The following is a 17,152-nucleotide window of genomic DNA, read 5'->3' as shown; positions in this document are numbered from 1 at the left end:
CATGATACAGAGGACAGTTTATATCGATTATATATCAGGACGAATATCATTTTCGTTATTAGCTAAGATTTGTCAATTCATTCTTGGGTTATCGCGCTAACAATCTTTATATTGTGACCTTGAAAATTATCTCAAAATTGGATCAAAATCTATTAATACTTTCCTGAGTTCGCGGCTAATAAGCTTGGTACCAAATATATACCTTTGTACCAAATTTGAACAAAATCCATCATTCTTTCTTGAGTTATCGCCCTAACGGCCTAACAAGCTTATTTGATGTATGAAATACAACGAAAAACAAACACCCGCGTATTTACGAGTGATTAAAACTGTTATTACAATTTACGTAAATATTTATTACATTTTACCGCAACGAAAAATTATTACAATTTACGTCAATTTTTATTACAATTTGCGTATTACAATCTACGTCAATTTTATTACAATTTACGTTTTATTACAATTTACGTCAAGTTTATTACAATTTGCTGCAAGTATTACAATTAGCGTTTTTATTACAATTTACGTCGTAACCAGCCTTGTGAAAAATATTGTTAATGCAAACAAGTGTTCCAAGATTGGAAGGGGCGGTGGGGGTAGCCTAGTGGTTAAAGCGTTGGCTCGTCACGCCGAAGGCCCGGGTTCGATTCCCCACATGGGTACAATGTGTTAAGCCCATTTCTGGTGTCCCCGCCGTGATATTGCTGGAATATTGCTAAAAGCGGCGTAAAACTAAACTCAGTCAGTCAGTCAGTCCAAGATTGGTTGTGTTCGATTATGAGAAAACATGTTCGATTGCTTGGTCGTTTAGCCACTGCGACCAATCTTCGATTATTCCAATTAATCGGACCACCGCGACTAAGTACCATGACACCACATCAGTGTTTAGTTGTTGGGTTTAACACCATCTGGAACAATGTTACACACTATAACATCACAGCATGTCCCTAAAGGTTGTAGGAAAAGAAACAAGAGACACATTTCTCAAATGTTTGGAAAGAATACTGAAAACGTAGCAACCCATTCAGGACATCTCTGGGATTCCGAACCCAGTACCACCACGATGCCAGACGCCATAGACCACTAGTGTGTCGACGTTAGTACACTGGGAGCAGCCCGTGAAATGACAGATGTTCAAGTTTTATCGGTAACACTGACAAAAAGAATTTATTTTTTTTTAAACTGCTCATGCGATATATGTTAATAATGATAAAATATCATGCAGGAAATCGATCGGAACAATACTTATTTCATTGCTACAATTGCAGTGTCCTTGGTTCATCTACGTGATTGGATTTGTGGTCGCAGGTAAGTGATTCAAGGTGTTTAGCACCAGTGATTTGTTAATAGTAGAACTTAGTCAGCATGGAATATATTTTCACCAGGGTCAAGGTCATATGTGTGGTACCTATACATCTATCATAAAACGTGACACCCGTCACATCTGTTTAATCCGAATTGGAAATATTAAACTGCCGGGCTAATGATAAGATAGACTTGAACATTGTACCAGCTGGAAAAGAGCCACTGAAACACGGAGTCACTAAAATATCAGGTGCAGAATGTAACTATGATGCACGAATCACATATGTCCCCATGGAATAACCAGTGGTTGTTTGTATTCTTAGCCTCCATCAAACGGGTGTACACTTTCTTTTTGCCTGTCAGTTTATTTCCGGTTATTCCCTACCTATATAAACCTCAAGATGACCTCTGCTCCGCCAGAAATTATTTCATGGATAAGTTTGTTTCAATGGTATTTCAGATTGTTTCTTATTTGATCAACGTGGACAGCAATTTGCCTTAACGTTTTATGACGATGAGAACAGAAACATCCTAATAATGATAAACGGTGACAACAACACCGCAGTTACCGTTACCTATCAAACCAACGTCACCTACTACAACCTTGACGTCAGCGGCGCTGTGACCTTCACCCTCGACTACACCGTGTGCTACAACGACACTAACAACGTGGCAGTAAACAAAGCCGTGAGGATTGTCTCCAGCGCTCCGGTCTCTGTCTATGTCATCAAGAGCGGTGATGATGCATCTGGAGGCTACATGGCGATTCCAACAGACAAACTGTCCACTAAGTATTTCCTGGCATTTCCCGACTCTACATCTAATCGACTCCACAAGTGGTCAGTCGTGTCTACGGAAGATGACAACGTAATTACTGTCACCCTGAGGGATGGCAACGTGTCCAACTGTGCAAATCACTCAATGACGTTAACCTTAAACAAATATGACGTCTTCGGTGCCGATTGCCAATATGACATAACTGGAAGTGTTATCGAATCTAACAAGTCTATTGCTGTTTTCACAAACACACTGTTGTCCTGGGACCAGATGCTTCTTCCTGTTAAGTATTATGGAAAATATTTCGTTTTGCATAACTTTGCGGACCGGCCCGGTGGCATGACTTACAAAATCGTGGCCTCAGAAAATAACACTACCGTTAGCGTTAATCCAGGTAACGACACAACGATGATGGAGGGAGATGCAATCACATTCGATACACTCACAGCAGGTCAGTCCTGTCTACATGCCAGTGAACCCGTCCTCGTCCTGGCATTTCCGACGAACAGTACAATACCTGGCCAGACGTTCATTGTACAAGCACAACCAATTGAACGATACGTCAGCATATTCCGGCTTGACATCGCCAGTTCTCTAATGGCTACACAGTCAGATCTTTACGTGACCTTGACTTTTCACGAGCGTTATTACTCCGAGCTGCCACCTGGTTTACAACGTGTGGCGTCCAGCATGAGCTGTTGTAGATACATGACTGTTGTCCAGCCTCTCGGTGAAGTGGACCACAACATAGTTTTACCGTTTCCAGTCGGTGCTGTTGTTCACGGAGTAGACAACGTCGGAGTTGCCATAACGCTTGGAATGCAGTTCGGTAAGAAGATTTTCCATAATTATATCTGTTTATTATACCTGAACGAATTCAGAAAACTCAGTAACCCCAACAGTCTATCGGGATCCAATCTCTGTAAAATCAGCTTAATTCTTACTATATTATTCTTATCTGCGCGAATACTAGGTACATTTTCTTAATAGGCGAGCTCGAGCAGAGATTAAGAGATCACACTACATGTATATGCTATTTGTTACGGGTGTACGACATCTTCTCCTTAGTAACTAGGCTGAAAACTTTCATCCACTCCTCCAACACCATGACAGAAATGGGTGCACTTATTCTATCACTTGTAATCATTTGTCGTGGATTCGAACCAAAGATGATATGTTTCTGGTGTACCCAAGGGACGCAACTCTGCACAGCGATTTGTCGCGCTCTGACGACTGCAACCTCATGGAAGAATAGAAAATTGATGCTTTTAGGGTATTTAAATATATTTCATGTTTTGAAGAAGTGTTGGTTTGGAACACATGGTAGCAGCAGTACCATAATACTCAGCACCATTGCCATTCACTAAATACCCATTATTCTGTGTTTCATGCACACGCTCTATGCTCCAGGTGCCAGGGAGTGTCCAACGCATATGAAATTCATACCTGAGACGAACACGTGCGTTGTCTTCCCAGATGTCGGTCAGATGAAATGGTCAGATGCACGTGACTTCTGTGGTCAGCAGGGAATGCAGCTTCCCCAATTGGACACCCCCGAAAAGAACATCCTGATTAGACAGTTGTATGCACTAGTGTGTAAGTGATACAGTCGCTAAAATACGACCACCTAATTGTTAGTCCTCATGCTTATACAGAACTAGATAAGTATTTTTATAGAAGTGATTGTGTCCTTCAAGTCCATCATTAAGTGGGATAGCCAAGTGGTTAAAGCATTTACTAGTCCAATCGAAGACCCGGGTTTGATTCCTCAGATGGGTACAATATGTGAAGCCCATTTCTGGTGTTCCCCGCTGTGATAATGCTGGAATATTGCTAAAAGTACCATGAAACCATACTCACTCACTCACTCACTCACGTTTCATTGCACTCCATGGTATCCTCGGAGCTAATGACATGGACGCCCTTACTTATTCACGTTTCATTGCAGTATGGACCTTTTATATCGGAGCTAATGACATGGACGCCGATGGAGTTTTAGCCTGGCAAAATGGCGAGGTGGTCAACTACACCCATTGGGGATCGAAGTTCAACCCCACGTTGACGTTAGTGAATGCCTGTGTGTTGCTGCATCGGTTTCATGACCACACATGGGCCACTAAACAGTGTACAGTCAGCCGCAGGTTTCTTTGTCAGCTCGTCCTGGACTCCCCCGTCGCTGGGGAAGACTTCGTGTGTAATGGCAACCCTTCAGGTGAGACCTTCAGTGGAAAGTGGTCTTGAAACACAAGAATCGTCTACATTGTATACGTGTATTTTCATTGTCACCGATATAAAGGTATATTACGGCGGTCTGTAAGTAATCGAAGGTGAACCTGACAATGCCGTGATTGACATTTGAGCATTGATTTACGCTAGAGAACACGAACCAAGTTGAGCGAATCCGACCACACACATCCTGCCAGTCCCCTCTAACGAGACTGATTGGTTTCTGGAGACCAATTCTAACTAATTCTTCCCCGGGGACAGTGGTTCTGATATTAACAAGGAAATGGAAGGTCTGAGCATTTTCTCCTGTCGAGTTTTCAAAACGTGTTGTTTGTGGGTGTTTTGTTAATGTTTTCAAAGAGGACGGCAAAAGCTGATCAAAACAGAATTCGGTTTGATGGCGATTTTTAAAATCGCGTTCACATTTTTTCAAAAGAAATTGCCCGAAAAATCGCACACATAAAATGATCCGGCAGTGTATCAGTGAGTGAGTTTAGTTTTACGCCGCGATCAGCAATAATCCAGCTATATGGCGGCGGCCTGTAAATAATCCAGTCTGGACCAGACAATCCAGTGATCATCAGCATGAGCATCAATCTATGCAATTGGGAACCGATGACATGTGTGAACCAAGTCAGCGAGCCTGACCACCCGATCCCGTTAGTCGCCTCTTACGACTGGCATGTGCTACTGACGATCATTTCTAACCCGGATCTTCACGGGTACGGCAGTGTATAGAGAATCTCACCCAAGTGTCTACTGATATCAATTATATCCACACGAGCTGATAAAGTTACAAATATCCGAGGCTTGCCGAGGATATTTTTACTTTTATCAATGAGTGTTGATATAATTGATATCAGTAGACACGAGGGTGAGATTCTATTTATCATCAAAAATCATTCTTCATTAGTTTTCAAAGAAAAATGTACATCTCTCAACTCTGTACTACCATTAGATTTGCAATGCAGCGATGTCATAGCATTGTGACGTCATCAAGTTGATGATGTCATAGCATTGTTAGGGCATTGTACAAAATCTACTGTCAAAACGATATCTCCTAGGAGATATCATATGATCTCACACAAGCGATATCTCCACAGTTTTGGATGATAAATCATGTTTATCTAACGGTATATGATATTTTCTCAATTCCATATGGGTTCTGATCTTTTTAAGAAAAAGCGCATACAAAGTTGAAGTGTCTATGTAATGTTTTGCCCTCGTGGAGAATCCGAGCCAGATTTAATAGGACCGAACGCTTTTTGTGAGAGCTAACTATAACTGTGATCGGATGTTGATAAGACCCGACACTGATCATCAATCACCCCACCCTATCATCCTGTACCCACTTGCACAAAGCGAGTTTACATCTTCGACGATCTAACTCCGTTTCTCGAACACCTTGGGACGGTGGGGTAGCCTAGTGGTTAAAGCGTTCCCTCGTCACGCCGAAGACCCGGCTTCGATTCCCCACATGCCCATTTCTTGTGATATTGCTGGAGTATTGCTAAAAGCAGTGTAAAATCACTCACTCACTCTCTCGAACGCCTTATTCCCTGGTCCATTCAATATTTACTCGTGATTCATTTACTTGTGACATTTCAAAAAAACAATTAAAAAGATTTGTATCGCATGAGAATAATGCTGTTGAAACAATAACGTGTATCCCATTTTACTTCAGAGACTCCGCTCCCGTCTACAACTACATTTGGTACGCTTTCTGTAGCGCCATCTAGTGTGATAATGTCCAGTTCCTCAAGCGTGCCAAGCCACGTGACCGGAAATGGGATTCGCACGCAATCTAGCAGTGTACCCCAACCTACCATTCTGGAAGCAAGTGGAAGCAGCGTGTTTGTAACCCAGTCTTCGTCTCCAACGCCTACAGTCCAGTTTCCTTCATACGAAACCAGTCCTTACTCCATGAGTACATTCCAACCAATGTCACCAATGACGTCATCGCCAATGACGTCATCGCAGTATTTCCAGAGTCCAATATCTCCCACCAGTACGTCAGTCTGCCAATGTGCGTGTTCTTCCTCTCGTGAAGTTACGGAATCCGAGTTGAAGGAAACTGTACGGCGAATTAAACGTTATCTCACCCTTGATAAAAGGAACTTGACCAATCGTATTGGACGTTACATATGTAGGACTGATGGACGCCGAAGCGCGGCAAATATTGGCGTTAGTGGAATCACGTGTCTGGTCCTTGCTGTGATTTTTGTGATAGTTTTAGATCTTAAGACCTTGCTACAAGGATTATCAACTGTACACCCGCGACAAGGGGTTAGAAGTAAAACTGTATTTGTTTTTAAGTAATTTAGACAGTATATGAACTCGGACGATTTCCTGCATTTTGGACCATTACTGCTATATATTATTTGTTTCCTATATTGTCCATATTTATTAGATTGTTTATTAGTAATATAAATGTGTTTCACAAACGCATTTTCGAATTCATTCAAGAAACATATATAATGACAAATGAAATGTAAACATTGAAACGCAGGGGCGGATCCAGGATTTCGGAAAAGGGGGGTGTACATAAATCATGTGGTCCAAAGGTTTGGGGGAAATGCTGCTCAGGGACATGTTTTCCGGGCAAAGAAGGGGGGTTGGGGGTTTGCACACCCCCGCACTGCCCCTCCGGATCCGCCCCCGCAACGGTATTACTTTTATGTATATGTTAATGTTCGATCGTGGTATGTGAATGTAATGTTTTTTTCATAATTTAACGCGAGTCGACCTATTATAATAATGAAATTAATTGTGAGAGCGCGGTCACAAAGTACGTATTATTTATGAAACTCTTACTTTGAATGGCTCCGGAGCGAAATACTGTCACGTACAGTGAAATAAAATTATCTATAAATGGTTTCATTATTTTGTTACTATACCAGTAACGATCATTACTTCGTTACTGGTATCTCAATGCAAGATGGACCTATTATACACCATTTTATTCAAGTTTCAAATGATTGGTTGGTTGGTTGGTTTATTGTTTAACACCGCAATCTGCAATATTGAAGCTATATATGGCGGCGGTCTGTAAATAATCGAGTCTGGCCCAGACAATCCAGTGGTCAACATCATGCGCCATCATTGACATATGTCAACCAAGTCAGTGAGTCTGACCACCCGAACCCATAAGTCGCTTCTTACGACAAGCATGGGTTACTGAAGACCAATTCTAACCCGGATCTTCACAGGCCTCGAGTAACTTTGAGATGACACTGAACACAAATTTTGAACTTAGTCACAACAATGGAATACACATTAAACATAGTCACCGAGTCAATAGAATCGTAGTTTTCAATTTCCTGCTCATTAACAAATGGTTACCCCTACATGTAACACTAGAGTTCACTCAACCTGTGCACACTTTGTACATCTGTGTTGATATGTTTAAGAGGGTGGTAAACATGCTGACCTGTATCCATCAAGGTCATATGATTCACGGTCAGGTAACGTGTACTGGCGCGAACTGTTTGGCGCGCAAGAACACAAGGCGCGAAGGGGCCTTTTTGCTGGAAATCGCTTGGAATCTGCCATATTAAGTACGGTTTTGATGAGCTCTCAGCCAATCAGAATCGAGTATCACACAATGTCATGCTAGAATAAACATTTCTGAAAAAAATTCTGATCTATGTCCTGTGCAAAGTTCAAGCATTGTATTGCGATATGACGACAGGACAACGACACGACCAGATAGCAAGCTTAATTGTCACGAGTATGGCTCTAGTGTATACTTAAGTTATTCTGTCTGTGAAGTGAAGAGAATCTAACTTCTGTCGTTTGAACGATAAACGTTTAAAACCATGAGGTTCGTCATAAAAGCTTAAGTCCCTGAAATTCGTCCATAAAAGTTTAAAACCCTGAACTTCGTCCACAAAAACTGTAAGAACCTGAGGTTCGTCATTAAAGCTTAAAACCTTAGCAACATGAAGTTAGAAACGGATTCGGGATTGGGGATTCGAATCCCGAATCTGAATATTTTTTCATATTCGGGTATTACTTTGCACATTCGGCACTCGGCATTTGGCATTCGGTATTTGGTATTTGAACTCTTATTATGCATTTCTTCAACACATCTGGAATTCGGAACTTCGGCGTCCTTGTAACTATACTCTTCGCGCCTTCATCTATCAAACCTATCTATCCTCAACGTTGCCGTGCAGATAGTCAACGGTCCTGAAGCTCTTCCCTACTTGCAGGCGTCAACCTTCGATCACGATCGAGCAAAGACGAACAATGTCAATATTCATTATTTCATCCCCCCTTCTAATGCACAAGGGCTCGTTGTGTACCTGGGTAACTTAAAACATAAACAACCAAACTACAGTTTCCGATATTTGAACCTCAAATCTGAGTTTTCTTAACATTCGGGTTTCGGGATTTGAATCCCGAATCTGAATATATACTAGCCACATAAAGAAACTGTGCATTGTCAAAATATTATCCCAGTTGATAAGTACGATAACAATGTCAAAGGTACATATAAACTTTAATGGAGGGATCATGAAACCATAACAAGTCGGGAGAATTTCAATTGAAAAGTCAATCACAATGACGTCACGAGTCCACAAGCAGGACAGGGGTCAAACGACCATGTCATAAGCTCAATAACGGGTATGTCCACCATCGGCATTGAGAACAGCAGTGCATCGACGACGCATAGAGCCTATCAAACGTGCAAGGAAGGCTTGTGGGATGTCACGCAAGATTCTCTCAAGTTCTGTTGCAAGGTCAAGGACGTTATGTGGCGGATGAGGAAGACGGCGTAGACGTCGATCCATCTCGTCCCAAACATGCTCTATCGGGGAGAGATCCGGTGAATTTGCAGGCCAAGGCAGTAAGTCAATGTTGTGAAATCCATAGCAACCCTTGCCGTATGAGGGCGGGCATTGTCCTGTTGGAATGTTAACCCAGGGCCATGACGTTGCAGAAAAGGAATTGCCACAGGTCAAAGAATCTGATCCCTGTTGCCAACACCAGTTAAGTTGCCCTGAACAATCACCAAAGGAGTTCTTTGGCGTGCTGTTATTCCACCCCAAATCATCACGGAACCACCACCAAAGCGATTCCTCTCCAAGACACAGGCCGGTGCATAACGTTCTCCCACGCGTCTATAGGCACGTTGACGTCCATCACTATGGGAAATGTTAAACCTGGACTCATCTGTAAAAACAACATTTCTCCACCAAAACAAGAGTCTGCGGACATGATTTCGGCACCACATTCGGCGAGCTTGTCGATGACGTTGTGTCAGGATAGGCCATATGGCGGGACGTTGTGGTCTGATCCCGTGATGACGTTAACGTTGTCGAACTGTGTTGGGGAGGATACGGCGAAGTCCTGGGATGGTTCGGGCAGTCATCACTGCAGTCTGAAACCTGTGGCGAAGATGGGTCACCCTTATCCATCTGTCCTGTCTTGGCGTTGTTACACGTGGACATCCAGAACGTGGCCGATCGATGACGTCATTTGTGTTCTGGTAGCGTCTCACCAGTGCAGAAATGGTGTTCCGGTGGCAGTGGAAATGTGCAGCCACTTGTCGTTGAGACATTCCCCTAAGGACCATCCCAATAGCCTCATGACATTGTGCAGACGTGAGCCTTGGCATGCTATGCGTTTCAATAGCCGTTTAATTTTTTGAACGATCGCAAGGGCAGGGGTTGAGCTTTCCAAAGTGACAGTATTGTGTGGCATTCATTTGCTCTGTTTCTCTTTCCCGGAATGCACGTGCAACAACGTATTGCACGTCTCAAGGACGAACCCACTGAGGTCACGGAACGTGGCACGTGCACGCATGTTGGATACATGTCACTAATCTTTGAGTTTGAATCCTTATATTTACAGGTTTGATAAATTTAGATTTTAAATTTTTGTATGCACAGTTTCTTTATGTGCCTAGTATATTTTTTCAGATTCGGGATTTGAATACCGAATCTGAATTTTTTTGGTCATATTCGGGATTCGAATCCCGAATCTGAATTGTTTTTCATATTCGTTTTTTTGTTCTTTTGTACAATTGGCGTCCTTGTAACTATACTCTTTGTACCTTAATCTTATCTATCCCTGACGTTGCCGTGCACCCTCGTGCATTTTCTTTCATATTCGGGTTTCTTCTTTTGCACATTTGGCACTCGGCATTCGGCATTCGTATTTGGTATTTGAACTCTTATTATGCATTTCATTAACACATTTGGTTAGTGAGTGAGTTTAGTTAACGCCGCACACTGGACCAGAAAATCTGTCCTCGACGTTGCTGTGCACTGTGTAGATAGTCGAACGATCCCGAAGCTCTTCCCTGCTTGGATGTATGAGCTCTCGTTGAAGACCAAATAAAGGCCAACAAAGTCAATAATTTGAAACACACCTTTATTGAGGGCAATAATGCATGAATAGCTTTCTGAGATCAAAGGGGAATTAAGCAAGGAGGAAATATGTTTGTTTGTTTTGTAATTCTGGTAATTGTATTACACATTCCTTCTTACTGCTCATGAGAGAATTTGAGATTGACACATTTGAGGGCAATAATGCATCAATAAGGTCAAAGGGTCAATTGCAAGCTCATTTTAGAACTGAGCTCATTTAGAAACAGTATATAACAACACCCGCACCTCAGAAAGGTTCATATCCAAAATGGAGTCTGAGAGAGAGTTGCGTTTCAGACGTCACCTGTATGAATTGTACAACACCAACCAGCGAGTATTGATTCCAAGACATGAATATCAAAAGACCATAAGTGAATTGCTGGTGGTAGAGACAATGCGCTTAAAGAGGTTACGAAGAACATGCACAGGTCGATTTGACTGACATGCAATCCATGTGTCAAGGTCAATTCAAATGGATTATGCATTATCAGGACCATCTCACTCAGTTATGAGTGTTGAGACCGTTGGCCTCCAAGAAGTAGCGTATAAGTTGGTTGACATCTTGAGAGTAACAATGGTTCAGAGTTTACTGCTGCTGTCATTGAGGAGGTGTCACAGGTGTGACCTAGCACCAAGATCATACATGGTAAATCGCGCCACCCCCAATCTCAAGGTTCCGTTGAGCCTGCCAAATGTGATGTGAAGGACATGTTAACAGCCTGGGTGTCTGACAGCAATACCACTGCTTGGACCATGGGACTCAAGTTTGTTCAGTTCCAGCTACCTCAGCGGAATCAGACAAACGCCATTTGCTGCCTTTACTGGATCAGATGCACCAACTGGAATAAATTCTTCCATGCTCCCAGATGAGGTGATTGCAACACTGAAGACGGAAGAAGATCTCATCAATGCCATCATCGCCATGACACCTCCTTCAGACCAGCCAACACCAGATGCGCCACCAGTTACTGTAGCTGTTCCAGAAGCAACCATGCCAGATCCAGATCCACCTGTTGTAGCAGGTATGCCAGTACCAGATCCACCAGCTGTAGCCGCCGTTCCAGATCCGCCATCATCAGCAGAACTCCTTGTTGCAAAGAGACGTCAGCAGATCAGTATCCAGAAGAAGGGGGCAGTAGACTCTTAGTTGCAAAAAGCCGAGAGAATATTGAAAAGAAGTAGAGTACTGTCGTTGATCACGTTGATGACAACGTTACAGTTCCCATCCCATCCGCGGACAGAGGTAGAGCACAATAGCGCAGTGGTAAGGCGTCAGCCTATCACGCTGAAGGCCCGGGTTCGATTCCCGGTGGAGGCACCTATGTATGTAATATGGGATTACATATTCACTGTAACATATATATGGTACAGGAAATATGTATAAACAGTAAATGTGTATAATTACTGATAATTTCAGTAATTATGTATAATGTCTGATTCACTCAGGAATTATGCATATTTACTGAATTTTTCTGTAATTATACATAATTACTGAAATTTAAGATACAAAATTATACATATTTGCTAAAATCATTTGAATTACTGAAATATTGATATTACTTTCAAAGTCAGTCAGGTTTTCATAGATATGTCTTCATTTTTAAGAACAATTTACAGCACGTTGATTTTCAAGAATTTGTATTTCATTGTGTTCATGAACTTTTATTTCAGCTTTCGAAACTACTCGAAAGCTCACAGTTGGTTAGGACCGATGTTTGGAAACTGGATATTTGTTTGTGGCAAAATTACTACCGTTAAGAATTATCACAGACTTTGTGACCATATTTACGCCCTTTATAACATGGCTGACTTTTCCCAAATCGGTTGTTTTCATTAATGTATTTGCACATTTCAGTGATATGTGATTGTTCACAGCTTGACATTCATGTAATTAGAATAAAACATCTCTTAAAAATGAAATTTTATAAATCTTAAGGTGCACACGTCATTAACTGAGGGACAGACATTTTACATCCTAATTACAATATAAGGTATTCATAGGTGGGTTGAGACAACAGATGCATTGTTCCTCGGTCTGAATAGTGCCTCAGTATCAATTTTCGTTGTAGCTAACCATTCTTTGGATAGTGTACATTGTCTTGGTTCGCAAGTACCAATCGTAGTTTGCAGGTTTCATTGCATCACACAACCTCACTGATGGTGCAGTCGCTTCACATGCCTCCACCTCACTGATGGTGCAGTCGCTTCACATGCCTCCACCTCACTGATGGTGCAGTCGCTTCACATGCCTCCACCTCACTGATGGTGCAGTCGCTTCACATGCCTCCACCTCACTGATGGTGCAGTCGCTTCACATGACTCCACCTCACTTTAGTGATAAAAATGCAAGTTTTTTTTCAAAGCTACATTACTCTCCATTAAACCACAAACCCACATTTAGAAAAATTATGGTTAGTCGGAAAAATCCCAAACTTCATCCCTTCGTTCATTCAATAATGCATTCATTCATTGGTTCCTGTCACTGGTTCTATAATATAGGATGGGTGACTTAGTTGGACGTTTTAGCTGAATGAAGAAATAAGGTTTTTGAGGAGTCCAGAATTCGAAATGTATGAAAGAAATACATATTCAGAGTTCCAATACCGAATGCCGAGTGTCGAATATGCAAACATACCGAATATGAAAAATTCAGATTCGTGATTCAAATCCCAAATGCCCAAACCGAATCAGTTTCTGAACAAAAAAATCAGATTCGGGACTGTAGTTTTGTTGTTTATGTTTTTAAGTTACCCAGGTATACAACGAGCACCTAGTACATTAGGGGGGGGGGGAAATAATGAATATTGACATTGTTCGTCTTTGCTCGATCGTGATCGAGGGAAGAGCTTCTGGACCGTTGACTATCTGCACGGCAACGTCGAGGATAGATAGGTTTGACAGATAAAGATGCAAAGATTGTGGTTACAAGGACGCTGAAGTTCCGAATTCCAAATGTGTTAATACGCGTGAAGGTCCGGGTTGAGGATAGATAGGTTTGACAGATGAAGGTGCGAAGAGTATAGTTACAAGGACGCCGAAGTTCCGAATTCCAGATGTGTTGAAGAAATGCTTAATAAGAGTTCAAATACCAAATACCGAATGCCCAATGCCGAGTGCCGAATGTGCAAAAGAAAAACCCGAATATGAAAGAAAATTCAGATTTGGGATTCGAATCCCGAATATGAAAAAAATATCTGAATATATTTTTCATATTCGGGATTCGAATCCCAAATCCGTTTCTAACTTCATGTTCCCTAAAACTTAGGTTTTAGGGAAACTAAATAGAGGTTCGTCCATAAAAGTGTAAAACCTCGTGATGACACGAGTGTGAGATTCTATCTATCATCTTGTATGCATGGTGGGCGAGCTGGCAAGTGCTCCAGCGAGTTTAAGGCCACATAAAAAATATTCTTGTTTCTCATTACTTTTCAATAAAATATGAGGCCTGCAGGCGGATTTTATTTTTAAATTTTATTTTATTTTTAATATGTAAAAAACCCAACCTTTTCACCGACAGAAAATCAGTGTGAAACATTCATGCACACTTTGGGAGTCAAAGTTGCATTCTCTAGTTTAATTTATTTTACAAATCTTTGGGTCGGGTCGAATTTTTGGCTCGGGCGGTAATGAGAAACAAGAATATATCTATATATGGCCTAAGGTGCCGGGTGTAAAATCCTTGGAGTCAACTTTGTGTGCAGACTCTTTCAATGTTGTCACAACCCCTAGCCTTAGAAGAATTCCTGCTAACAAATTTGATCTTGTCCTTTTTGATAAAGCCAATGAATTCATTTATATCATTGAATTTTCTGTCCCTTTTGACAGCAATGTGATTGGCAAGATTCAGGAAAAGCATGCTAAGTATGCGGAACCTCGCCTTTGAAATGTCTGGCTTGCATCACAAGTACACTGTCGTCAGGCTCCCCATTGTTCTCGGTGACCTTGGTTTGGTACCTCCTGATCTCTTGGCGCAGATCAGGAGAGTGCCCGGGTTCTCCGCCGGGAGCACAGCCCTTCTGACACTCTGAGTAATGCAGAAGGCTGCAGTGTTGGGGAGTCTACATATTCTACGGAAAGTTCTTGGTGGGTTCGACTAGGCAGTGTTTCCTGGGAGAAATCCCATTCGCTGTCTGGGCTGCGTGTAGAGGAGGCAAGGGCCCTGAGCTGATGATGAGCCTTACCAGCCTGACTGTGCCAGGATCACCTGAACCCTCTCTGCTGCATTTTTCATCTTAATCTGTAAAACATAATAATAATACCCAGTGTCTTCCATGCAAAATGCACTACGAACCAGCATCAGAAGCAGAGAAAGTGATGCAAAGTACGTCATGCTCAAGCGAAGTAAGACTCGTATACGTTACTACTCGCGTTTCGTGGCTTCAACAATTGCTACGGGAGGCACCAACAAGGTTACTCATTCAGAGACAATATTCTCACAGAACTCGCCTCCTGCCTACGCGTGAAGATCCGGGTTAGAATAGATCTTCAGTGACCTATGCTTTTCGTAATCATTGAGGCGACTAACGGGATCGGGTGGTCAGGCTCGCTGACTTTGTTGACACATGTCATCGTATCCCAATTGCCTAGATCGATGCTCGTGTTGTTGATCACTGGATTGTCTGGTCCAGACTCGAATATTTACAGACCGCCGCCATATTGCTGGAATATTGCCGAGAGCGGGGTAAAACTAAACTCACTCACTCACCTCCTCAGTGACCTCAGCTTCAGTATTGCCATTAATAGCATTGGCAGCACCAGACAGACTGCTTCAGAACCCCCATCCCAATAGATGACAGCCTGTTGCCCTGGACACTGGCCATACACATCAAATGTGGCCATTCAAGGGCCATTGATCCAGAGCAATTTCCGTTGACTGGTTGTTGATTTTGTTATTGTTTTTCTCCAGTGAGTACCCAGATGATATCCCAGAATTCATGACTGGTTCGCTACCTCTGCTGCGCCACCCTCATGCGCAGTTGATAGTATAAGTATAGACTGATCAACAAAGATCAAGTCATTTTAACTCGATAATCTTACGTTGATTTTGTTGTAAATTTATGTAGACTTTGATGAATAATTTGGTTTCTTATAAAAAAAATATTCACTTTGATAAAAATGCTGATTTTGATGTAAAGTTTTGATTTCATAGTAGTAATGTTGACTTTATAAAAATGTTAACGTAAATGGATGTAGAATTTGATTTAGAAATAATTTGACCTTGAATTTGGTGAGAAGCCTGATATAATAGAATTGTTTTGAAACTATGGCTAACTAAATACATGGGGAATCTTCTGGGGAGAGTAGTGCGCTCAGGTTCACTACTAGTCAATCTGAATGTTGTATTAAATGGCATTATTTTGATAACAAATGAAAACATTTTAAGTTTAACCATCTGCCATTGGTAAAAAATGTTAGGACTGAAATAGCGAAGTCAATGTACGTCTTTATATTTTGTCTTATAATCCTAATTAGTTTATTATCATATTTGTATACAGTTGAAACTTAATAAAATGCACACGATCTGCTTATACTTAGTGAATTTATAACATGATTGTAATATCTAGACATCTTATAGATTGCCAACGTGTATCATATTTCACATACACGCCCTATGTGCAACCTAGTGTATGTTGTCTGTCTCATTGCACTTCACGGCAAAAAAAAATGATACTGTTGAATGCCATAACAAATAAATAAAACCAAAATGCCAATATTAAAATTAAAACAGACTAAAGTTATAGCAACATTATCAGGCTATTACCTTGTTCGGGGAATGTATCCATCAATATCCACATAAAGGAATGAGATGCCATTCATCTGCAGCTGACAAAGTATCCTGTTCCATGTCATGTGTCTTTTAACAGTCTAATATGCGAAAAAGTGATCTATCGTTTCAGGTTTTTCACATTGGTGTATAGTCCCATTGGTCACCCATTGGTCAGCCAAGATAGCACACCTGGCAACTAATTGCATGATGTCCGACATTCTTTAAAAAAGTAATATAGTTAGCCAATCAATCAATGTATTGGCGGTTAATCCTTTGAAGGAAGGACGTTGTTTTTATAGAGATTTTGCGACAGGGTGTATTCAGTATAGATTAGTAAATCTACATACACTGGGCTCCAGATAATTTTTCAACATCAGGAGTACATACTCCTTATTGTTTCAATATAGGAGTACTGGATAAACTTAAGAGTACATTTTGAGTACTGAATGGAATTTAATGGCGTATCAGTAATCTTGTGTTTCGTTTCATATATGCACCACAACATTGCTACTCTTGTGTAAACAGGTCAATAAACAATAAAACAACACTCTTTCAGATAAATACGTCTGTAAATGATTCCAAGACCGTACAGCATTGCTGTGGTGCGCATGTGCTACGTTTTCTAAATTATTTCCTACCGTATCGTGCATATTTTTTATCCGTACATACGCCCCTTATCTGGAGCCCTGCATACATAAAC

At 41.4% G+C, this 17,152-nt stretch overlaps 1 protein-coding gene and 1 non-coding gene across 2 annotated transcripts; both read left to right on the top strand.

Moving 5' to 3' along the window:
- Nucleotides 1-1,255: 1,255 nt before the first annotated feature.
- On the top strand, nt 1,256-7,185 carry LOC124262935. The gene is made up of 5 exons (XM_046697547.1): nt 1,256-1,308; nt 1,766-2,911; nt 3,493-3,678; nt 4,031-4,294; nt 5,993-7,185. Exons 2-5 carry the CDS (start codon nt 1,843-1,845, stop codon nt 6,625-6,627), a joined length of 2,154 nt encoding a protein of 717 aa, XP_046553503.1. The 5' UTR covers nt 1,256-1,308; nt 1,766-1,842; the 3' UTR covers nt 6,628-7,185.
- A 4,748-nt stretch (nt 7,186-11,933) lies between these two features.
- Nucleotides 11,934-12,003, top strand: Trnad-auc. Its single transcript has one exon. It is a non-coding gene; the product is annotated as a tRNA-Asp (tRNA).
- The last annotated feature ends 5,149 nt before the right edge of the window (nt 12,004-17,152 follow it).

Source organism: Haliotis rubra, unplaced genomic scaffold (genome assembly GCF_003918875.1).
Source record: "Haliotis rubra isolate DU_JTF1 unplaced genomic scaffold, ASM391887v1 Scf86, whole genome shotgun sequence".
Classification (NCBI taxonomy): Eukaryota; Metazoa; Mollusca; class Gastropoda; order Lepetellida; family Haliotidae; genus Haliotis; species Haliotis rubra.
This window is presented reverse-complemented; position numbering and strand designations above follow the sequence as displayed.

Excerpts from the sequence above, each read along its gene's own strand:
- LOC124262935 (XM_046697547.1), top strand. The coding sequence starts at position 1,843 with ATGATAAACGGTGACAACAACACCGCAGTTACCGTTACCTATCAAACC. Across the intron at positions 2,912-3,492 it reads AACGCTTGGAATGCAGTTCG|GTGCCAGGGAGTGTCCAACG; the intron begins GTAAGAAGATTT and ends TCTATGCTCCAG. Across the intron at positions 4,295-5,992 it reads GTGTAATGGCAACCCTTCAG|AGACTCCGCTCCCGTCTACA; the intron begins GTGAGACCTTCA and ends ATTTTACTTCAG.